The following is a 23,856-nucleotide window of genomic DNA, read 5'->3' as shown; positions in this document are numbered from 1 at the left end:
AGGGTTAAAAGATAAAACCACCATGTATCAGTTTGCCCGCACACAGGAGGGGAAAAGAGGGAGCGAGATAGATGGGGACATGAAGCATGAGTGAGTGTTGGCTGAGCTGGGTGAACTTTCTGATAAAATCAACACAGATGGTCACAATGAGTTCAATCCACCCTGATTTCACCTCAGACAGGAAGGGAAGCCTTAGGAGAGGGACTTGCTCTGGTGAGATTTTCCTGCCCAGTTTCCAGGCCCCAGCAGTTTGGATAATGATCCCAAATAGGGCTATTTCTCAAAGCTAACGAAGCTACTTGAGCACTGGAGTTCACGCGCACCTAACTGAAAACGTCCGGTCGGTCAGGGGTGTGATTTTTTTTTTTCCCAACCCAACCAACGTAGTTATGTTGGCAAAAGCCCTCGTTTAGGTGCTGATGTACTGGGGGAAAAGTGCTTTTGCTGGTATATTTTGTTCACGGGACTGGTATAAGCCAGTGTTTCTCAATGACCGATCTGTGGACCGGCGCCGGTCCCGGAGATCTCCCTGAGACAGTTTAGGAAGGCAGCAAGCCGATCCCTGGTATCAAAAAGCTAGAGAAACACTATAAGCTGTACTAGCAAAACAACAATATAGAGTTCTCAACAGAAACTCCAAAGAGATGTACCGCCAAACCCATTCTACTGTAGCCAAAGCCTCCGTTAAAGATGGCTACTCCATTTGGATAAAGCTGTGTTCTGTTTAGGAGCGACAAACCCCTCTCATCATTGGGTCTCTCACACTCAAAATCTTGAATCAGCGAAGGAATGCTTCCTTGTGTTCTAATCACTTCCAGGTTATTTATTAACATGCCTTTCCAGGGCTCCCAACACTATAGAGTGAGAGCACCCAACAGACGTTGAGGAAGCCCCCTATGCCAGATTATCTTTGTCCCCCTTTTACTGATAGGGAAACTGAAGCACAGAGATTAAGGTCAAGGTTCTTCAAAATTGACCAATGATGTTCGGGTGCCCAACTCCAGACACCTTTCAGGGGCTGAAAATCAAGTTGGGCGTCCAAAAATGGAGGTATCCCACGTGACTAGTCATTATTTTTGAAAATCTTCGCCTAAATCTGTGGCAGAGGCGCAGGCTAGTGCTGTGAAAAGACTATCCTTTGCCAGCTTGTAAGGCGTGAGTATGTATCTATGAAAGCATATGTGCTAGAGGGGGTGTGAATGTGTATGGAGGTGCAACTGCAGAGGTATATAGGTGAATGCAAGGGACTGCTTATGTAAGAGCAGAGCTGGGAGAATAATTTGGAAACAGACCTGGGCAGAAGATGTCAGTGAAAATTACTTCTCTGGAAAGTGTTGCAAAATAATGTTTTCCATTTTCTCTTATGAGTCATTCCGTGACTTTCACCTCTGCTTGGGAATTAGCCATCAACAAATCTTGACTTTCTCCAGTGTATTCTGTATTCAGAATTATTCATCAAATAATTTCTGTGAATAATTCTTAGGCTGGGGCTTGTTTGCATGCATTTTGTTCTGTGTCTCGAATAGGCGAGCTGTTTTGATTGGACAATGTAGTCACGTGATGTATTCCTGGTCTCTGGTTAAGAATTCAATAGTGGAGTAAATTTCACTTTTCGGTTTTACAGATTCTATAGAATTTAGCATTTTTTATTAAATTCTGCAGGACTTTTCCATACGAGACATATTCATGTTTGCAAATTCAAAATGTGCTTGTTGAAAAAAAATTTCTGCAGTATTTGCTTAAAAGTCTCCTTTTTGTCAACCATTTCTTCCTTAGAATCTGTGTGGAAAGGGAATCCTAAAATGGTGCTAATTCAGCCAAAGCGCAGTCTTCTGAAAATCCAAATGCGCATATAGACTTTTCTTTGCAGACTGCAACTAGCTCGGTTCAAAAGCATGTTGTGGGAGTGAGGATTTCTGTGTGGTGAGTGTGAGAGAGAGACAGATGGAGAATATATATTTGAGTGGGTGTATGTGTGCAAATATGTATGTTTGAGTGAGCGTAGGTGTGTTTTCTGCATGCGTTACGCCAGTGTGTCTATGCACAAATCTATCTGTGAATTTGTGTGCATGAATGTGTATATATATATATGCATGCATATGTGTTTATGCATGAAAAAAGTGTGAATGTGCATGAATATTTGTGTTTGTGGGTGTCTACACATGAAAAGGGGTGTGTGTGTGTGTGTGTGTGTGTGTGTGTGTGTGTGTTGGGGGCAGGAGAAGTCTTCCAACGTAATCCACAGATGTGAATTCAAAACAAGACTCAGCAGCCCAGTTGGTCATTAGGAGCAAAGTATGACCCGCTGTGCTTGGCAGAGCGGCCCCGCCATGCCATGGGTGTTCAGAGCACGTTCCAGCTCAGCTGTGCAAGAACCAAGCGTGCAGAATGTTTAGTTCAGGGGCAGCCTGCGTCCTGCCAACCACAGCAGCCCCTTTGCCTTATCCCCCCGTCAGAGAAGCTAATTGCCTTCACCCTGATGCACAAACCATGCCTGGATCCTGGCTTGTTGCTGTTTTCCCGTCTGCCAGCAGCCGCAGCAGCAGCTCACAGAAATGTAAATCTATTTTAATTAAGGGGCTAATAAACAGTAATTATGATGCCAGCACTTTTTCTGTTCCCATGGAATCATTCCCCCTCGATCCCCGTTCATTCCCAGGTCCTCACTGGAAGAGCTAGGGGCCTGACCTCTCCCACCCTGAAGGTTAAATGCTCCAAAGGCAAACCATGCTCCGTCAAAGGGCGAGCCCCTTTTTTTTCTAATCTGCACCACAGAAAGTTAATTATGCGATGGCAGCTCCAGAGCATAGCTGGTAGCCGTTCCCTCATTTGCATTCGCTTCCCCCGCACTGGCACAGGAGCGCCATGAGAGTGGCAAGATGCCTAACCTTCCCCTCCTCCCTATGCCACCCAGCAGACGAAGCGCTGCTGATTCTGTTCTTGGCCTGACAGACAGCAGCGGTTCTGACATGGCACACACAGTGGGGAGCAGTGGAGTGGGAAAGGGTGAAGTTGTAACTATTCCGTGCTTGGAGAGCCAGAGAGCACGCCGCTCTGTGACATCCCAGCGGGATGATGCTCAGCCCACCAGCCCTGCAACCGTTTTGTAGCTCAGCTCCATCCCACCTCCCACACCCTTCCAGAGTTGGCTGCACACATGAAGGGCCCTGAGCCACCCCCATAGCAGGCAGCAAATGAAAAACAAGCCACCGAGTAAGCAGCCTGACCCCCAGCGTCCCCACGGAATGGCTCGCTCGCCTCACAAGCAGTGTATATTTTTAATGCAAAGAATTCAATAAAATGTTTTTCAGTCCCAAGGTTGAAATCTCCCTCTGGTTCTGATCAAAGGCTCAAAAGCAACCCGCTTCCTGTGAAAGATGGCAGGGCTGGTGTTTGTCCCTTGAGCTCCCTTTGCCACTAACTCAGAGCTTCATCGAACAAATGGGCTGAGAAGAACCTGGCTGTATCCAACGAGCTCTGTCACACGCAAGAGACAATCCGCTATACATATGAGTGCGCTAGAAAAATGTGCTCTGGAGAACAATCCTGCACTGGCTGGGGATGGACTAGATGAACTCAGCTCTGTTTGTATAATAATCATGTAGCGCCATTAAATAATACTCTGCGCTTCTGTGACCCCTTCTGCTGGAGGATCTCAAAACACTGTGCTAACAATTCTTATTGTATTACCGTGCCCGTTTTCCATATGGGCAAATGAGGCACTGAAGGGAAGTGATTTAGAGTCGGAATCAGAACCCAGATCCCCACACCCAGACCTGTGCGTTAGTTACAGGATCTTCCATCTATCTCCAAGTGGCAGGTGGCTAAAATCAAAGAGAAGCCAGACTAGGACAGGCCTACACTTAAAGCTTAGGTTGGCATAGTGATGGTGCTCAGGGGTGTGAAAAATCCACACCCTCTGGCACGTAGCTATGCCAACCTAGCCCCCGATGGAGTTCTGGTCGCCGGCCCCTTGCCAGCCGGGGTCTCGGCCCTGTTCAGCCTGCTGCTGGCCTGGATGGACAGAACCCCAGGCCAGCTGCGGGCTGAGGGGGGCTGGCGGCTGGGACCCCAGCTGACAGGGGCCGGCGGACAGAACCCCAGACCGGCAGCGTGCTGAGCTGCTCAGCCAGCCGCCGGGCCCTGCCAGCCGGGGTCGCTGCTGCTAACCCCGCTCAGTCCGCTGCCGGTCTGGGGTTCTGTCGGGGGCCCCTGTAAATGTAAAATTTGTTACTGACACATGAAACCTTAAATTACTGAAGACTTGGCACGCCACTTCTCAAAGGTTGCCGACCCCTGTGCTACATCGTAGTGACGCCACTATAATCGCTCATGGAATTTTCAAAGACACCTAAGCAGGGTACAAGCCTAACTCCCATTGACCATTCTAACAATGGGAGTTAGGCACGTAACCTGCTTAGACATTTTGAAAGCTCCACTAGGTGCCTCGCTGCATTTTTAGGCACGTAAAGCCCTTTGTAAATCTGGTCTTATGTTCCCAAGTGACACAGGAGGCACGTTCACTCTGTGTGATTGGAACTGATGAGTCCAGACTCGTGAAGGAGGCATGGAGAGCCACATGAGGGCAGTCGCTGAGCACGAGGTGGATCGTACGGTCTGCGGGACACTGACACCCCTGGCCGTTGGCGCTAGCAGCCCTTGCCAGCTTTCTCTGCATCTGGCTCGTTCAGTCGCCACCCCACAAGCCAACGGGGAGGAATTAGTGTCATCGTCCCCTAATGAATGCAGGCGCTGAGTAATGGGAATAGCTGCTCAGGCAAGGCTGCCACTGCACTCCCTGAGCGACCCCACCACAGGGCCTTATTATAGGCGGGCATGTGCAAAAGGGAAGCCTGTCTGAAAGTGAGAAATAACGAGGGGCTCAGAACAGCCTGTAGGGTTTCGCCTCTAGGGCGAGCAAGAGACAGGGTGCCTCTTGCATTGTGCAAGATCTCCCTCTGCTGGCCGCCCACAGGGCGCCTGAAACGGGAGAGAATTCTGAACGGAGCTTAGCACCGTGCGGGACCTGCCTTAGAGGGGGAAAGTGAGGGTCTCTTACAGTTTGTGTCAATGATGCCACTGTGGGCTTGGAGAGAGCTGGGGAGCAGTGTATCCACAATGCAGGTCCCCAGGATCTGTGTCACACCGCTCAGCAGAAACAGCACAGCCCTGATGTGTATCCCTACAAGCCCCACTGAAAGGGAACAGTCTGGCCTGAAAGCAGAGTCCTGGTCCCCATACAGGATCTTTGGTCTGCACTGTGTCCATGTTGCAGATCTCTGCTCCCCTGACGGTTTGATCTGAGATCTCTCTCTCTGGAGAAGACTGCATCTGTAACACAGCATCTCTGAAACCCCCCCCCCCAAAAAACCTTCCCTGGAGGGGATACTGTGCTGCTTGCTCTTCATTAGCGTCACGCAATATTTCCTGCTGTGGGGTCTCCCTGCATGTGGAAGGAGGTGGGGGGGAGTCATCCGGATTTCACCTCTTCTTCTCTCTTTCAGGCCCTCCCATCATTTCCAGCACTCAGACGCAGCACGCCCTGCATGGGGAGAAGGGACAGATCAAGTGTTTCATCCGCAGCACCCCTCCGCCAGACAGAATCGTGAGTAGGCCCGTCCCCTATCTCCATACGGAATGGGCTTGTACAGTGGGAGAGAAGCTGCTTGCATGACCCCTCCCGTCGCAGCGCCCTGTGCTAGAGAACGAGGTTAGGCTTGTGGGCCACACTCTAATCCTGTGTGAATTCATTAAAGGAGAAGTCCTGGTGGCATTTAATCACCTTGGTAATAAGCAAGCCGCTTCAGAGCCCCAGGCAGTGACTTTGCACATTTGACTGGCTGGGAAATTCACAAGGTTTTGCAAAGCCAGAAATGAAGCCTGTTCTGTAACCAGGGGATGAAAAAGCCCTTGGCTGCTTATGGAAAAAGGTTCTGGCAGAGCCCTGCATCCCATGCACTGGGAAACCGGGCTGCTCCTTCTTTGAGTATACTGTACCCAGGGTCAAGACCCGAGGAAGAGCTCCGTGTAGCTCCAGAGCTTGTCTCTCTCCCCAACAATAAAAGCGGTTTTATTGTTGGTCCAATAAAAGCGATTCCCTCCCCCACATCATTGTCTCTCTAATACTAAACCCAATGTTATGTCGCCAAGGAAAACACCTTCCTCCAGCCTTTAAATCACAGCATCTGGGCACGGAACAGACCAGCGTCCCTCACATGTACACACCTTCAAACATGGAATAACTCGCACACCTGCACCCAAGCATCGAACAACCTAGCTGCATGCTTTCAGGCTATTCCCCAGAGCTGGTCAAAGAGGAGCAGCATAGTTTGAACCCCAAATGGCTGTTGGATTCAACCACATCCTTGCAGTTTGCTGTGCAGGGCATTTGTGGCCATGGGTGGTGGTTGGGATGAAGGCTGCTCTTCACATAAACGCCCATGGGCACATGCACTCAAAGGGACTAATGCATGAACATTGTTCACTAGTTGATGCTGGTTATTCACCATTCTGATTCTCCTGGTTTTAAAGCTTCCAGTTATTTAAACAGGGAGCAATACCATGTGACTCAGGGGAGCAATCAGGGAGCCATAAACCTACTACATGACTTAGGTGAGCAATCGCACGTTGCAAATAATCGAAGTGAAGTTTGCAGTCACCCTATCACGAGCTGGGATATGGGCAGACTGGCCTCTGAGCAGAGCAGAGGCGGTCAGGCCTAGTGGCTGGAGTTGGAGTCAGAGGCCAGGAATCAGAGCCAAGGGTCAGAGCTGGAGGCAGGGACCAGGAGTCAGAGTCAAGGGTCAGAGGCAGAAATGGGCAGGACAGGAGCAAGGCAGGATCAGGGCTGCAGCCAGGCTAGGAAAAGTGCAAGCAGGAGAGATTGCAGCTGCAGACATGTGCACTGAGCAGCCGGAGAGCAGTGGTTGGGTTTAAGAGCAGGCTTGCTGACTTCCTCAGCCAATCAGGAGGCCTGGCTGTGCTCATAGGCTGGAGACCGGGCTGGCGCTGCTGCCAGCCCTCATTCCTGAAACCCCCCCAGCGGCTGACATTTGCTCACATAAACTGGTTGGCAGAAATCAGGAAGGGGTCACATACGATTTGTGACCAAACAGCGTAAACTAGCCGGAGAAGAAAGGCTGGTGCAGTGGTGAGACAGCTAGAGTCACAGAGGGACTTAGGCGCCCAGCTCCAGGTTGTGGCTCATGGCTGAGAATGCCAAGCGGAGACAGGTGCCTGCCTCCAGCCTCTCATTCAGGTACCTAAGGCCCAGACCAATGGAGTTAGGCACCTAAATATCATTGTGAATCTGGACCCTAAGCCCCATCTCTTTCCTCTGCATTTCATTCCTGGTTGGCTCCGGCAGCTCCCCGCTCAGTGTGCTGGCTTCTGAGAATCCTTTCCTTAGGCACCTAGAGCCCCTCCCCCCCCACAGCCACCTCACAATGCATGGGGAGCCAGGCCATCTGACTCAGAGCTGAGAGATCCACTGGGCAGCAGGGTGTCTAAATCCCTTTGTGAATCGAGCCCTTAGTCTCTCTGGGCCTCAATTCCCCATCCACACAATGGGGATAATAGCACAGCCCTGCTGCATGGGGTGCTGTGCGTGCTCCGATGCTATAGTTCTGGGGGTCATCGAAGCACCGAGTGTAGCTAACTTGCAGTGACCAGTTTGATCAGGTCTTTGATCGCATTCGCACCCACCCCAGCACAGAATGTCCCCACAGCTCCTAAAGCACCAGAATTCAGCTGCCACTGCAGCAATTGTAAAGATCTTGGTTGTGAGGCTCCATATTCGTCCCCACTCATTGAGCCTGGACAGAGAGAGACAGGTTACAAGTCAGGAATATTCGCTAACTTTCAGGGCCAGTGCTACAAAACTGCACCTGGGATCAGAAAATCCAGCTCCCAGGGATCCTTCTGCCCCCGGCCCAGGAAAGAGTCTGAAGGCTGGAGTGAGCTGGCAGCTGGGTTGATGATTCATGGAGCAGAATAGAATCCAGAAGTGTCCCTCCCATTGAACATGAACACATTTTTACAGCATTTTAATCATTCCAGTCTCAAGCCAAGCTGTCTCTTCAATTTCCCCAGTATAGCAAACACAGGGCCCGCTGTAAAATTCTCCACACCACTTACCTTTAGTGGAACTAGACAAGAAGCGCTGATCTGGGTATCTTGCTGATTGGCTTCTGAATTTGTGCCTCATTTTACACCTAGAACAACTGCATTTGAAAATTAGTGGCTGCAATGTAGCCACTGGCACTTCAGTGTCCAGGGTGGAATTTTCCAAAGCACCTAAATGACTTAGGAGCACGGGTTCCTGTGTCTTTCGGTGAGACTCATGCTCCTAAGTCTTGTAAACGCTTTTGAAACTCCCACTCCTGACTCCCCTTGCACATTAGACATCCGCAGGCTACAGTCTGTGCCCACTGTTATTTAGGGGTGCACACCCCAGGCCAAGTTGAGGCCCTTCTAAAAAAATCAGGCTCTAAATGAACAAAACTAACCCCTCTTGTTGATTTGCAGGCCTGGTCCTGGAAGGAGAACGTGCTGGAGTCTGGGACCTCAGGGCGCTACACGGTGGAGACGGTCAGCACAGAAGAAGGCGTCATCTCGACGCTGACCATCAGCAACATTGTCCGAGCCGATTTCCAGACCATTTACAACTGTACTGCCTGGAACAGCTTCGGCTCAGACACTGAGATCATCCGGCTGAAAGAACAAGGTGGGAGCCACAGACACGGTGCTTAGAAACCAGAAGGGGCTCCTGTGCATTGGGAATTAGCAGCTGGCTGCTCCAGAAGACCAGGGAGGTGCTATGATATCCAGGAGACATTTCAAAGGGAAACTGGGATGTTTTAGGAAGACACTGGGCAGGCTTGTTGGATGGCCCTAGCTCCCAAAGCTTTATGTCCCTGGGAGATGGGAAACGCTCTGCAGAGCCAATGCCGGCTGCACAATGGGGGAGGTGTCGGTAGCTTTTTGTGTGGCTCATTCTGGGTCCGAGTCTGTAAATGTCCTTCCCACTCATTGAAGTCAAGGGGTGTTGGCTCAGCATTGAGCGCTCTCAAGTGAAGCAGAAGTGGACGGGTAAAGGCCATTGGGAGCTCATTGACGTGTGCACTGCTCAGAAGCCCCTGTTCCACCACACAGTGCAATGCTGTTGCTGAGGACTGGAGGAGGCGACATGCTCCAGTGACCGTCCACATAAAAGAGGGCCCAAAGCACAAATTTGTTGCGGTGGCAGAGCCTGCTAATGAAACCTGGTCAGCAATTCCGACTGGGTCCATGCCATGCAAGCTGACAGCAGCTCAGTGCCTGCTATTGCATCTCGTTGCTCTGTGCCCACGCAGTGAAGCAGGACACAGACCCAAGTGGGCCAGCCTGGTGTTCAAGCAGAGTGCCCATCAGCTGGCATTTCAGATGCAGGTTTGGGGAGGGCTGGAGAGATGGAACCCACGGCAGCCAGAGTGGGAGGGAAGGGCAGCTCCTAGAAAGCGTTAAGCAGCTCTCTGAGTAATTCTGGGGCAGTTTGGGGACTTCCATGTTGGGGGCTCTGCCTTTGTAGAGAATGTTTTGCCCCTGGAGGGACTCCAGTTCTAGTCTATGTTGTTAAATGCCCAGGCAGGCAAGTGAATTGTTCTCATTAAGCTCTGATTTATATGGACAAAGCTGCCATCCAGATTAAATCAGAGCTAAATGAACCCCTCAAAATTGGCCTCGCGCTTCTTCCAATGCAAACAGACAGTGTTTTTTCCGATCGTCTGCCAATCAGAGCCTGTGCATGGCAATGAGGTGAGTTCCCAGTGGACAGAACCAACAGACTGGGTCCCAGTGGGCAGCTCTGCAGGGCAATGGGTCTGGGTCCCAGCCCGTGACACTGCACGGAGTGGAGCTGGACACCAGTAGGTGTGGGTGACCATTCAAGACGCTTTAGTTGGGTCCTGCAAGGGCACTGATGACTTTGCTGGGGATGGAGCAGGGTCCTAGCAGTTGACATGGCAGTTGAGTTAGATCCCAGCCCAGGGGAGTGATTCCCAGTGGTTGAACCTATAGGAAAGCAGAGCTGAATCCTAGTGGTTGTCCCTACTGTACAACGGTGCCGAATCCATGAGGTGGGGTCTCTAGACTACTCCGAAGTCCTATCCCAGCAGCAGTCTGCAGTGTAGCTCCCAGTCCCCATGCAGTGGAACCTCAGACTAGGTTGGTAGAGGATACCTATTTCAGGGGAACTTCCATGCACCATTGCATCCTCCAGCAGCAAAGAGCCTGCCTGCTCAGCAATACTGACGTGTGCACTTGGGCTTGGCAAGGCTGTAGACGCTTGCTTTATTTTCAAACAGGTACGGAAATGAAATCAGGAGCTGGTATGGAAGCAGGTATGGAATCATGAGCTGAAGGTGAATATGTGACTTGCCCCCAGCTGCGTTATCACACCTTAGCATTCAGCAGCCTCCTTCTAGCTTTACCTTTCCTGAGACAGACAGTGGGAGGGCAGGAAGAGATCTCTCAAAGGCTCTGAGAGACAGCGTGCACCAGTGGACAAGGCACAGACCAGGAGTCAGGAGCCCTGGATTCTTGTCCGAGCTCTGCATGTGACCTCTTGGTGCCTCGATTTCCCCAACTGTTAATACTTAGACCCTTTTGTAAAGTGCTATGGGGTTTACAGACAAGATGCTCTGTATAAATGCTAAGTATTATTATGGGGAAACACACAGGCAAACCAGTGAATTTTGAGAGGGACAATGAACTTCCAGCCGCCTTTCCCCACCTTGGCGGGAGGGAGTTAGCTACTGTCAGCATTAGGTGGGACAGGTATGGACCTGAAATGGGGCAGACAGTTGCAGGATGCATTGCCTTCATCCCAAACTGTTGTTAGTTGTATTTCTCATCTCCCCGAGCCACAGCATCCTCCATGAAGCCTGGATTAGACTTCCTGGGGGACTGGAGCTGATGAGTCAGCAAATTGCAGCACTGGGCTCTTTGTCAGCTCTGTTCACTGTTACTGCTGGCCCACCCATTACCATCCCTGGCCACCTGACCATCTCATTGTGCCTTTCCATTGTAATTGACTGTGTCTTCCATCCCAGGAGAGCCCTTGGCATTATCTCTGCCAGGAACCAGCTTTTCCCACTCCCTGTGTCCTGCTCCATCCGCTGCTGGCCACGTCACTCATCTAGGACCAAACCCCATCATTCAGAGTCCCTCACTTGCCTCTGGATCTCACTCCCTGCTCCCTTGATGCTGAACTAGCAGGCATTGACAGTGTCTCCAGGCTCCCATCTCTCCACTCACCTGGCGTTCCTTGTTTCTCTAGGAGGAACAAGTAATTGCAGAAGCTCTGTGATGTCTGCTCTTCACGATGAGTTTTCATCGTCTGCATGAGCTTTGCCTAGCACAAGATGTTCCCATTCAGGTTGCTCAAAGAAGTGAGTGACCAAACCTCTCTTCTAATTCTCCCTGGATGTCCATGGCTCACCCCTTACCCTCTCATGTTTCTAATCAGTTGATCTTCCCGCGCATTGTTGCTTATATCAACCCACCCACAAGCTCTAGTGGACACCATTCATCTAAGCGAAGGCACGAGCCTTCTCAGTGAAGGTACAAAGAAGGACACGGTGCTTGCAGTAGAACTTGGCGAGATGTGTCCGTGGTATTAGCAGGATCCAGTCAAAGGTGGTTTAGTGCAATGTTGCAAAGACTGGCTTGAGGGAGACAAGTTTGTCATAACTCTTAAGAGTTTGCTCAAATTTGAAACCTCATTTGGTCAAACTGCTGCACGCAGAACGCAGGGGTGCCAGTTGGATATTGGGGATAGCAAAATGCAGGCTGCATGCACAGCAGATCTGATGAGCGATAGATGACTGGACTAATAGGTTATCTCTGCACTGGCCACCAGCAGGCAGAGTTGTCTGGAAGCAGAATGCTAGAGAAGTGGCAGAAGAGAAGGTGGAGGCTACAGCAGCCATATTTAGGGACTCACTGTAAACAAGGAAGCAGGGCTTGGGGAATTGCATGTAGGGCGTATGAGGAAGGCTCACAGATGCTACCTGCCCATTAAGCTGGCTTCAGCAGCTTATAGTAACCATCTCAGATTCTGCCCGGGAGGCCTGGAGGGGATAGAGAGCCACCAGTGGCTGTGCTGGGAGCAATCTGGAGCCCTTGACACAGCAAGTCACCCAGAAAAAACAATGTCCAGCAAGGTGGTGAGATTTGCAGACACTGTGATTGTCCAGCAAGGGGCACGTTAGCTCTGCCATATGTAAATTAGGGTTAAGAGGAGCACTCATCTCCAATATACTTGCAATACAGTTTGGAAGGCTAGGAGTCTGAGAATAAATCTGACTGATCCAAGTCAAGGTAGGGATCTGCCGTAGATGGGGACAAGCTGGATGTAACGTTCTCTGGGGCAGGTCCCTCTCAGCATTCTTGGACAGGATGTTAGAACAACCGGCAGGGAAGTTGTACACCAAATTTTGATGCATGCTGGGATATGATACTAGGGAGTGTTCTCTCCTGGCAAAAAGTGTCATGGCCCTCTCTTGTGGCTGGTCCACAAGAGGATGACAGCCTACTACTGCTACTGACAAAAGGAGCTTTACTACTTTAGCTCGAGTGGTAGAGGCAGGGCCGGCGCAACCCATTAGGCGACCTAAGCGGTTGCCTAGGGTGCTACAATTTGGGGGGCGGCGACCGCAGTGGTATTTCGGCGGCGGGACCTTCCGCCGCCTCTGTGGGGGGCAACATTTCGGGGCGGGACCTTCCACTGCCTAGGGCGGCAGAAAAGCTGGTGGCATTCCTGGGTAGAGAACTGTGCTTTGGTGCTGAAGGGCCCTGGTTCAACCTGTATCGTTGACCCATGCAAGGGGATGGTTACATTCAATGACTTCAGCTGCAAGCATTGAGCCCAGCTGGAAACATTCAGTAAAGTTGCTAGTCCTTGCCCTTAACAGCAGATCTTAGAGTGTAGTCATTCAAAGCCCTCAGAGATGATCTCAGATACAATTTTGTGTAGAGCTGGCTGAAAATGTTTGCAAACATCCATTCAAACAGTGACTGTAAATATACACCCATGGATGGGCCTTGCAACCCCTTTGTAGTGCTTCCCGTGAGCTTTGAGCAAGGTTTTATAGGCAAAAATATTTGCCAGAAGTGTCCCGGGCGCTATGTGAATATGCATCTGCACAAGGAGTCTTGCTGGGAATGTTCACACGGTCATTGGGGAAGCTCTTTGCGGGTTTGGCAGTCATCCAGGTAGGGAGCAGAAACAGTACCATGTGAATGAAGTACCAATCGCACAGTATGAATAGCAAATTACATATACGTGAATCAACATTCAGCAGACACCTTGCGAGCAAGCCATGAAATGCATGAACCATGCACTGACTCATTTCAAACAACCACCTAAATAATGAAGATTAAATCTGTTTGCAGATAATTCGCAAACAGAAGAAACAGGCTAAATCCACCCAGTAAATTGCTTGTCCAGCCCTACTGAGGGCAAAAGAAAACAGGGGAATACACCTGTGATAGCTGGCGTATGCTCTAAAACACTGAATGAGCTAAGGACCCTTGAACTGGCCAGAACAAGTTGACCTTAAAGCTGTAGATGGGATCAGTGACTGCTAGGTATTTTCTCATGGGCATTTCTATAACATTTATTGCCCTACCACCTTAGCACCCAAAGAGCAGTCAATGGAAACCAGTGTCCATGGTGAATAGTGCATGTGTCTTTTGTGTTATGCACCCCCATGGCTCTGCCAAGGCCAGCCTAGACTGGCAGTTGGAGGGAACTATCCGCCCTCGTGTGGTCCGAGAACTACAACAAATGCCTGCGGCAGCCAGTATACTTCAATGAGTCAGGACAACCCTGCCTGGACATCCCCTTCTGCCCTCTTTACTTCTACAGGGAGGAGAGTGAAATATACGGAGGTGTCCAAGGGTTCTGAACAGATGGAGGCTTGACCTTGATCCCCTCCTAGATTAATAGTAACTGCAAGTCGCACCATGGGCCACTGGAAAGATCATTTCCCTGCTAAACTTGCAATAAGCTCTCGGCTTGGCCTCTGACCTTTTCAATTTGACCTTTGACCCAGATCAGTCAGAGGAGAACCCCTCCGACACTCTTAGTGGGTACTCACTCTTACCCTAAGTCACTTCCCTTGGGTTTCCAGGAAGGTCTGTTGTTCGATCTCGTGTCCTCAATTTGCAAATCGGTCTTTACATCAAGACTGGATGCTTTCCTAAAAGATCTGCTCTTGTTCAAACAAGAATTAATTCAGGGAAGTCCTCTGGCCTCTGTTATGCAGAAGGTCAGACTCGGTGATCACAGTGGTCCATTCTGGTTTTATAATCTATGGATCTATGTCCTCCAGTATTAACAACCTCCATTTGCACAGGAGAGTGAAGCATGGGGACATTTTTTCTCTAGACTTCATAGCAAATTGTTCATTTACAAGGCAGACCCGCATGAGCAGAACCAATTTGCATCTAGAAAGTAACTTATTTTCACTGACTAATCCCTCCACTTCTTGAGAAGGGAGGGCTGTAAGGATTAGCTTCCACTCTATGCCGGCGCCAGGAATTCAAGATGAACTAGGGATGGGCAAAGATCTTTTTGCCTAACTCTGAGCCCACTCAAATGCCATGGGTTTGAAAGTTCAGCCTGAACTTGGGTTAGTGGCACTGGGGCCGTGGTATTGGGTGTTGATCCATTTGGACGAGACTGAGGGCAGGTCTACACTTAAAATGCTGCATTGGCACAGCTGTAGCACTTTAGTGAAGACACCACGCTGATGGGAGAGCGTCTCCCATCGGCTTAGTTCATCCACCTTCATGAGAGGGGCTGTCTACCTGGGGTGTTAAGGTCGGTATAACTGTCACTCGGGTGTGGATTTTTCACAACCCTGAGCAACGTAGTTATACCAAAGTCATACTGTACTGTAGATCTGGCCTGAGCAAAAGAGCAGAGAGGGGGAAAGAGACAGATCCTAGTGATATCAGTGGATTGGATATCAGTGCTTTGAGCAGGGGGTTGGACTAGATGACCTCCTGAGGTCCCTTCCAACCCTGATATTCTATGATTGCACACACATCGTGATGGCACCATAGTCCAGGACAGAGTAAACAGGCCATTTAGAATGTGTCTGCATGAGAAAGTAGCATTAATTGGACTTCAGGTGTGTATTGAAACTGATTTAGCTTGCAGTTATTTAAACCGATGTCATGCAAACTACTAGGTAGACACTGATTTGGGTTTAAGAGTGACATGTATTGATATAGATTAAGTCTATTGCAAATGGGTTTTATCCAAACCAGAATAAATTATTCCTAACCCGAACTCAGAGGGGAGGAGGTGTGCACAGTTTAGATTGTCTTCACTGCAACTTCAACTCGGTCTGAAGTGCAGATTTTCCCCTTGCCGTGCTCCCCATTCATACAGCCCCACGCCTTTGTCATTGCCACATGATGAAGCTGCCCTGAGCTACAGAGCAGAGCCCAGGGTTGCTGATAACATATATTGCGGTGGAGACATGCAGCCACGGGCAGCCCTAAAAATTGAGACACGATGGTCCTCCACTCCCGTCCCATACGCCCCCGGTTGGAAGTGGACTATGAATCTGGCCCTGCTAAGCTTCCTGCTTGCAGTTTCTCCAGGTTCCCCCCATCTCCTGTGTTTGAGACAGTAGAACAGCGTGATGGTGCTGTTACAGATGGGGATACTCCGGATCAATTTACCATGTTACTGTGTATCCCATGCAACTCTCTCATGTCGCCACCATAAGCTTGGGGAGGTTTGACCAGTTCTCACACAGAGCACAGCCCTCCCCTTAGCTACAGCTTGACTCGCTTCTGGGGAAAATGAAAGCGCCAGGTTTAGATTAGAGGAGAAGGTGTTTTGTGAGCCCAGGCCATGTTCTCCAAACCCAAACGTCACCCGCGAGTGTCACAAACCCTCAGCCTCGACACAGCAGCTGATTTATGCAGGGAACACTAAGGATTTCCAGTGGGTGATCGTCACCGTGCTCCTGTAATAACGGCAGACAGCGGTGACTGGGGAAAGCCCCCAGGAGGGCACACACAAAAGAGTCAAGGTGCAGCGAGAAGGAAGCGTTCCCAGTGGCACTGTGGCATTTCATATATTCATTATCTCTCCGTGATTCCAGATCAAATTGGCTCATTTGCCAAGTCGAAGGGCCTTGTTTCCCTAACCGCTCCTCACATCAGCAGCAAGGAAAACCAACCCCACAGCTGGAGCGGAGCTGAGCATTCGGCTGGTGATGCCTGAGGCAGAAGAGAACCCAGCTCATTGCCCCATAGCTGAATCCGCTCCTGTGCAGTTAACAAATGTAACCGTCTCTGTGCTAGTAAAGGCTGCTTAGACATGCTGGGAGCAGCTACAGAGTAGGAAGGGTCAGTCTTAAAGTCACCTGGGTCCTGAGTGGCCCCATCAGTCCCCCCCGGGCCAGCCAATAGGGAGGAAGGATGGCCCAGCGGTTAAGTTGCTAAGCTAGGAGAAGTAGACTGGCCTTCAAGACCCTGCTCAGCCACAGGCTTCTTATCTCCTTGGGCAAGTTCCTTAGTTTCTCTGAGCATCAGCACCCCGTCTGTACAGTGGGGTGAAGTACAGTAGCTCGGCTACCACAGAAGTGGGGGCTCTGTAAGTCCCTAATAGAATAGGAAATCCTGGGAACCAGCCCTCCGGCTTTCACGAGCTTCTTACAGTGGATGCATATGTAGCATTCGCAGCTCCCTGTGAACATGGCCCCGTTTTGCCCTCTGTCACCAAGCTGTGGTGCCGGCTGTTGGCTATTGCCCATCATTGCACAGCATTGAGACCCTCAGGGCTCTAGCTGTGGGTTTTGAATGCCCGTCTCAAATCCTCAGCATTTGGTGAGGGCACTGGTCGGATCTGGGGCCCATTTGCAAACGTTGGACCCAGATCCCCCCTAGGCAGGGGTGAAAGTAAGATAAATTACTTATCAGTATGGGGGGGGGCTCACCTTCGGGCCCCTGGAAGAGGGGGGCCTCAAGCGGAAGGGGCGGGGCTGTGGGATTGACCTTTTAAATCGCCGGGCCCCCGGGCAGCTGCCCCTTTTCCCCCCCCCATCCCTCCTTTGGCAGCCCTGCCAGTAGGGTGCCTACCCGTTGGCAGCCCTGGGGGGGTGAGGGACAGCGACGTTTGACATCAGCTGTGTACAGGCCAGTACTGGTGGCCACTTCTTACCAGTATGCTGTACCGGCCCACTTTCACTTTTGCCCCTATTTTTGGGAGGGGCATACATAAGAACGGCCATACGGGGTCAGACCAAAGATCCATCTAGCCCAGTATCCTGTCTTCCGACAGTGACCCGTGCCAGGTTCCCCAGAGGGAATAAACAGAACAGGTAATCATCAAGTGATCCATCCCGTCGCCTATTCCCAGCTTCTCGCAAATAGAGGCTATGGACACCATCCCTGCCCATCCTGGCTAATAGATATTGATGGACCTATCTTCCAGGAACTTGTCTAGTTCTTTTTTGAACCCTGTTATAGTCTTAGCCTTCACAACATCCTCTGGCAAAGAGTTTCACAGGTTGACTGGGCATTGTGTGAAGAAATAATTCCTCTTGTTTGTTTTAAACCTGCTGCCTATTAACTTCATTTGGTGATCCCTAGTTCTTGTGTTATGAGAAGGAGTAAATAACACTTCCTTATTTACTTTCTCAATACCAGTCATAATTTTATAGATTTCTATAATATCCTCCCTTATTTGAAAAGTCCCAATCTTATTAATCTCTCCTCATACGGAAGCCGTTCCATACCCCTAATCATTTTTGTTGCCCTTTTCTGAACCTTTTCTAATTCCAATATATCTTTTTTGAGACGGGGTGACCACATCTGCACGCAGTATTCAAGGTGTGGGCATACCATGGATTTATATGGAGGCAATATGATATTTTCTGTCTTATTGTCTATCCCTTTCTTAATGATGCCCAACATTCTATTCGTTTTTTTGACTGCCACTGCACATTAAGTGGATGTTTTCAGAGAACTATCCACAGTGACTCCAAGATCTCTTTCTTGAGTGGTAACAGCTAATTTAGACCCCATCATTTTATATGTATAGTTGGGATTATGATTCCCAATGGGCATTACTTTGCATTTATCAACATTTAATTTCATCTGCTGTTTTGTGAGATCCTTTTTTAGCTCTTCGCAGTCTGCTTTGGACTTAACTATCTTTGAGTAATTGTGTATCATCTGTACGTTTTGCCACCTCACTGTTTACTCTTTTTCCAGATCATTTATGAATATGTTGAATAGGACTGGTCCCAGTACAGACTCCTAGGGGACACACTATTTACCTCTCCATTCTGAATACTGACCATTTATTCCTACCTTTTAACCAGTTACCAATCCATGAGAGGACCTTCCCTCTTATCCCATGACAGTTTACTTTGCTTAAGAGTCTTTGATGAGGGATCTTGGCAAAGGCTGTCTGGAAATCTAAGTACACTATATCCACTGAATCCCCCTTGTCCACATGCTTATTGACCCCCTAAAAGAATTCTAGTAGATTGGTGAGGTATGCTTTCCCTTTACAAAAACCACATAGATGAACCTAATTTGTTGGGGAAGAGTCAATGTGTCTGACAATTCTGTTCTTTACTATAGTTTCAACCAATTTGCCCGGTACTGAAGTCAAGCTTACTGGCCTGTAATTGCTAGGATCACTTCTGGAGCCCTTTTTAAAAATTGGCATCACATTAGCTATCCTCCAATCATTTGGTACAAAAGCTGATTTAAATGATAGGTTCAAACTACAGTTAGTAGTTCTGCAATTTCACATTTGAGTTCCTTCAGAACTCTTGGGTGAATACCATCTGGTCTTGGTGACTTATTACTGTTTAGATTATTAATTTGTTCCAAAACCTCCTCTAATGACACCTCAATCTGGGACAGTTCCTCAGATTTGTCATCTAAAAAGAATGGCTCGGGTTTGGGAATCTCCCTCACATCCTCAGCTGTGAAGACCGAAGCAAAGAATTCATTTAGTTTCTCCACAATGGCTTTATCGTCCTTGAGTGTTTCTTTAGCATCTCGATCGTCCAGTGGTCCCACTGGTTGTTTAGCAGGCTTCCTGCTTCTGATGTACTCAAAAACAAAATTGCTATTACTTTTTGAATCTTTGGCTAACTGTTCCTCAAATTCTTTTTTGACCTTCCTAATTATATTTTTACACTTCATTTGCCAGAGTTTATGCTTCTTTCTATTTTCCTCACTAGGATTTAACTTCCACTTTTTAAAGGATGCCTTTTTGCCTCTCACTGCTTCTTTTACTTTGTTGATTAGCCACAGTGGCACATTTTTGGTTCTCTTACTATGTTTTTTAATTTGGGGTATACATTTAAGTTGAGCCTCTATTCTGGTGTCTTTAAAAAGTTTCTATGCAGCTTGCAGGGATTTCACTTTTGGTGCTGTACCTTTTAATTTCTGTTTAACTAACGTCTTCATTTTTGTGTAGTTCCTTTTTCTGAAATTAAAGGCTACTGTGTTGGGCTGCTCTGGTGCTTTCCCCATCACAGGGATGTTAAATTTAATTATATTGTCACTATTACCAAGCGGTCCAGCTATATTCACCTCTTGGGCCAGATCCTGTGCTCCACTTAGGTTCAAATCAAGAATTGCCTCTCCTCTGGTGGGTTCCAGGACTGGCTACTCCAAGAAGCAGTCATTTAAAGTGTCAAGAAACTTTATCTCTGCATCCCTTCCTGAAGTGACAGGTACCCAGTCGATATGGGGATTGTTGAAATCCCCCATTATTATTGAGTTTTTTATGCCTCTCTAATCTCCCTGAGCATTTTACAGTCACTGTCACCATTCTGGTCAGGTGGTAGGTAGTATATCCCTACTGCTATAGTCTTCTTATTCAAGCATGGAATTACTATCCATAGAGATTCTATGGTATAATTTGGTTCATTTAAGATTTTTCTTCATTTGATTCTACGCTTTCTTTCACGTATAGTGCCACTCCCCCACCAGCATGACCTTTACTGGCCTTCCGATATATTTTGAACCCTGGTATTACTGTTTCCCATTGATTATCCTCATTTCTGTGATGCCTATGATATCAATATCCTCATTTAATACGAGGCACTCTAGTTCACCCATCTTATTATTTAGACTTCTAGCATTTGTATATAAGCACTTTAAAAACTTGTCACCTTTTAGCTATCTGCCATTACATGATGTAATTGAATGGGACTCTTCTTCGTTTGACTGTTTCTCAGCAGAGCCTACCCGTATTTTATCATCTTCCATCCTCTCCTCCTTATGAGAACATAGAGAATCTCCATTAATACATCCTCCCCTAAGGGATGTCTCTGCCCAAACCACGTACTCCTCCGCACCTGTCAGCTTTCCCCCAGCCCTTAGTTTAAAAACTGCTCTATGACCAAGTGCCAGCAATCTGGTTCCATTTTGGTTTAAGTGGAGCCCATCCTTCCTGTATAGGCTCCCCCTTTCCCAAAAGTTTCCCCAGTTCCTGATAAACGTAGGGAAGAATGTGCTGAAGCCATAGTTTGGTTGGTCCCATCTCTAAAAAATAACAAGAAGAAAGGGACATAAATCTGATTCCAGCTTGGCTGTTTCTTTCTTGCAATAATTCCCGAGCTGCCTTCCTTGTCTTAGTCCCCTCTGTTTACCCTCTGCTGGGATCTTTGGCAGTAATAAGTAGCTAGTGTCTAAAATGGAACACTCCCAGTTAAGTTAGCAGCATGCACAACATCTTTTGCCATGAGGTGGGGTCCCCAGAACGAGATGGAGCAGTCATCATTTAGAAAGGAGCTTTGATGGTGCGGCATGATGCAACTCCCAAGGAAATGGATCTCACTGCAAGGGTATGGACTCTACCATATACCCACTATTTAGATGAGCCCTTACCCAAAGCCTATTGATGTCAGTGGGAGTCTTTCCTCTGCCTTCAGTGAGGTTTGGGTCAGACCTGGGCAGCGTTAAATATCGACAACTAGATATAATTGTGTTGAATAATCGCAATATTAACATGGGCTATTCAGTAGAAGTGCTTGGGTGATGATCTCGTTAGAGATTTGCCAGGGGATCACAAGATTGTTCGGACCAACTTACAAACTTCCCTAAAAATGATTTTTTTTTCTGTTGCAAAATGTGGTCTGGCACTGCTTCCAAAAATCAGCTTTGCAGGCTGAAAATCCCAGCGGGGAGCTAAAAAACAAATTCATCATGGGCATAAATACACAAACACGGAGCACCCTCTCCCTCATCACTCCACCAGCTCCGCTGTTCCAATCCAGAGCCCAGCCAAGGCACCTTCATCTTGAGTTGCAGCACCTGCTCTTCCAGTCTTAGCCTCCCAACACAGCTCAGCCAATGCGGCTGACCTTACGTTTCGGAGGACTCTTTGGAATCCCACCCCCTTCCCCGTTTAGAGCAGAGCAACGGAGCTATCCAGGGGCCAGCGAAGCGAGTCATACTTGTACATGTCTTCTCTCCGACACGCTGTGTCCTCCCGAGGACAGTCAAGTTACAGTCAAGCTCATTTGTCTTGCACTATGCGTCATCCACCCGGTCCAAGACCAGCATAGTTATTGGGCGGGGATGGGCAGGAGAGCTAAGAAGCCAGTGCACAGACCCAACACTCGCCAGGAGTGGGGTTATGGCGGCCGGGGGGTTAGGCAGCGGGGCAGGGGAAGGTGGTACTCAGACACTTCACTGGCTCCCTCGTTCCTCTTGCAGAGTCGGTGCCGATGGCGGTGATCATAGGCGTCGCTGTGGGGGCCGGCGTGGCATTCCTGGTGCTGATGGCCACCATCGTAGCCTTCTGCTGCGCACGCTCGCAGAGAAGTAAGTGCCTTCCCTTTCTTTCATTTTAAACACAATCGCTGGGGTCAGACTGAGAGTCCTGGAAACCGAGCTCACCTGTGTATACAGGGGAAGGATAGCTCAGTGGTTTGAGCATTGGCCTGCTGGAAATGAGGTGGGCATTTAGGGATTTGGGGCAAAAATCTGTCTGGGGATTGGTTCTGCTTTGAGCAGGGGGTTGGACTAATTGACCTCCTGAGGTCCCTTCCAACCCGAATCTTCTATGTTTCTATGAGAGCACGGGGGACGGCAGCGGGAGGTTCCCAGGTGCTGTCCCTCCCTTGATCTCAGGATGAAAGGGGAATGCAAATGCATGGCTCTGCCAGGTGTATATTTGTAGACTGATGGGGACACCTGCCTGCTAAGAACTTGTCTGAGATCAGCCAAGCCAAACAAACAATCAATGGTAACAAACTCTTTGGGTCCCTCAGCTCTGGGTTGAGTCTGTAGCAGCAACAAGTCGCCTATCCGAGAGCCAGCCCCCTGAGCTAACAGACTGTGCTAAACTCTTGTCTCGGGGAGATGTCGTGCAGAGGTGGTGGCAACCTGACCCACAATGCATCAGCAGCCTGACGGCTGGCCAATCTGTTCATAGAGCAACACTGATGGTGGCTTCATCCAGCAGAGGGTCTGCAGGCCACTGGCCGGGTGGAGTCTTGGGGGCCTGAGGCTTGTCTACCCTGCAGGGAATGCAGACTGCAATACCCACTTGTGCTGTGGGAGCCTTACCGGCAGGCGGAGAAGAGAGGACGACACTGGGCGAATGGGTATGTAAGAAGCGAACAGGGTAATTCACAGAGGAATTCCATCTTGAATTCACCAGCCTGACACCGAGGCAATCTGTCTATCACATGTGGCTACAGAATGTTCCACACTACTTTGCGCTTCCAAGGCACCTTCCAGGAGAGGGTTTGAATGCACTTTAAAAACCAGATGGGCCAAATTCTGATCTCCGTGGTGCTGATTTAAATGATAGAATCACTCTGGCTGTCATCTGTTAAGCAACAAACTGCCTCTGCTTTAGTGAGGGGGAAACTGAGGCACGGGGCAGCTGAGTGCCTTTCAACATCCTACAAAGAATCAGTGACACAGCTGGGAATGGATTCCAGGAGCCCCAGCACCCTACTCTAACCACTGGATGATACTCCCTCATGGTAAAGTTATGTCATGCAGGCAGGATACAAATACTGAAGTAGTTTCGGCTTCTGAACTAGGAGCGGGTGCAAAGTGTGTTCCAGATTCTATTTTTTTTAGTCCACTTTATCATTCTAAAATATGCATGTTCATAATAAGAAATTCCAGTCTCTGGTGTTTATGTAGGGCCTAGGGTGTTATGTGCTTTGCTGCAGTGGGACTCTACATTAAAATGACATGAAAGGCGCAGGTAAAGGAATGAAGGGGTAAACAGCTCAGGATCATGTTGCCTCATTAAAAAAAACACAGAAATTAAAGCATGATTGTTGGCTACATGAAAAAGAATCAAACCATCAGGGAAAGGCGCGTGATTGTTTTGAGCATCTAAAACAGCGTTAGAGAACAAGCAATCCTTGACAGTGCTTCCAGCTAGAGGGACTCTGCAACAGAAACAGCCAAAGCTGTTCATGAGCTCTTTGTTTAGTTGCCAGCGAAACGCAGTTGGTTTTCCTTTTTGATTGTTTGCAAAGAAATCAAAGAGCCCCAATTCCTCCTGGACTTGGGTAACAAACGGCTGGCCTCGTACAGCAGCAACATGTGCACTATTAAGAGCAATAATGACGTCTGGTTTTGAACTCTCAGAAACCCCATTAGCGGCTCTTGCAGATATTAGCAAATTAAATCTTGGGCAGTCATTCATCTTGCATTTTGGTAACTAGTTCTGATGGACCGGAGACGAGCCAGTTCAGTTTCGCTGGAATTGTTCAGCGACGCTGTGTGATTCAAGCAGCCTGACAGAAAATGGGCCAAATTGTTGTTACCATGTCAATGGTCAGACAT

The 23,856-nt window shown here is 48.8% G+C and overlaps 1 protein-coding gene across 1 annotated transcript in view; it reads left to right on the top strand.

The window, feature by feature from the left end:
* KIRREL3 (kirre like nephrin family adhesion molecule 3) overlaps positions 1-23,856 on the top strand; it is a 709,139-nt gene that overhangs the window by 649,159 nt on the left and 36,124 nt on the right. Inside the window, exons 11-14 of the mRNA XM_054005253.1 lie at positions 5,505-5,605; positions 8,527-8,725; positions 10,344-10,379; positions 21,757-21,864. Of these exons, the coding sequence (XP_053861228.1) occupies positions 5,505-5,605; positions 8,527-8,725; positions 10,344-10,379; positions 21,757-21,864 (444 nt within the window). The remainder of the gene's footprint in view (positions 1-5,504; positions 5,606-8,526; positions 8,726-10,343; positions 10,380-21,756; positions 21,865-23,856) is intronic.

The sequence above is a fragment of the Malaclemys terrapin genome, chromosome 15 (genome assembly GCF_027887155.1).
Source record: "Malaclemys terrapin pileata isolate rMalTer1 chromosome 15, rMalTer1.hap1, whole genome shotgun sequence".
Classification (NCBI taxonomy): domain Eukaryota; kingdom Metazoa; phylum Chordata; order Testudines; family Emydidae; genus Malaclemys; species Malaclemys terrapin.
This window is presented reverse-complemented; position numbering and strand designations above follow the sequence as displayed.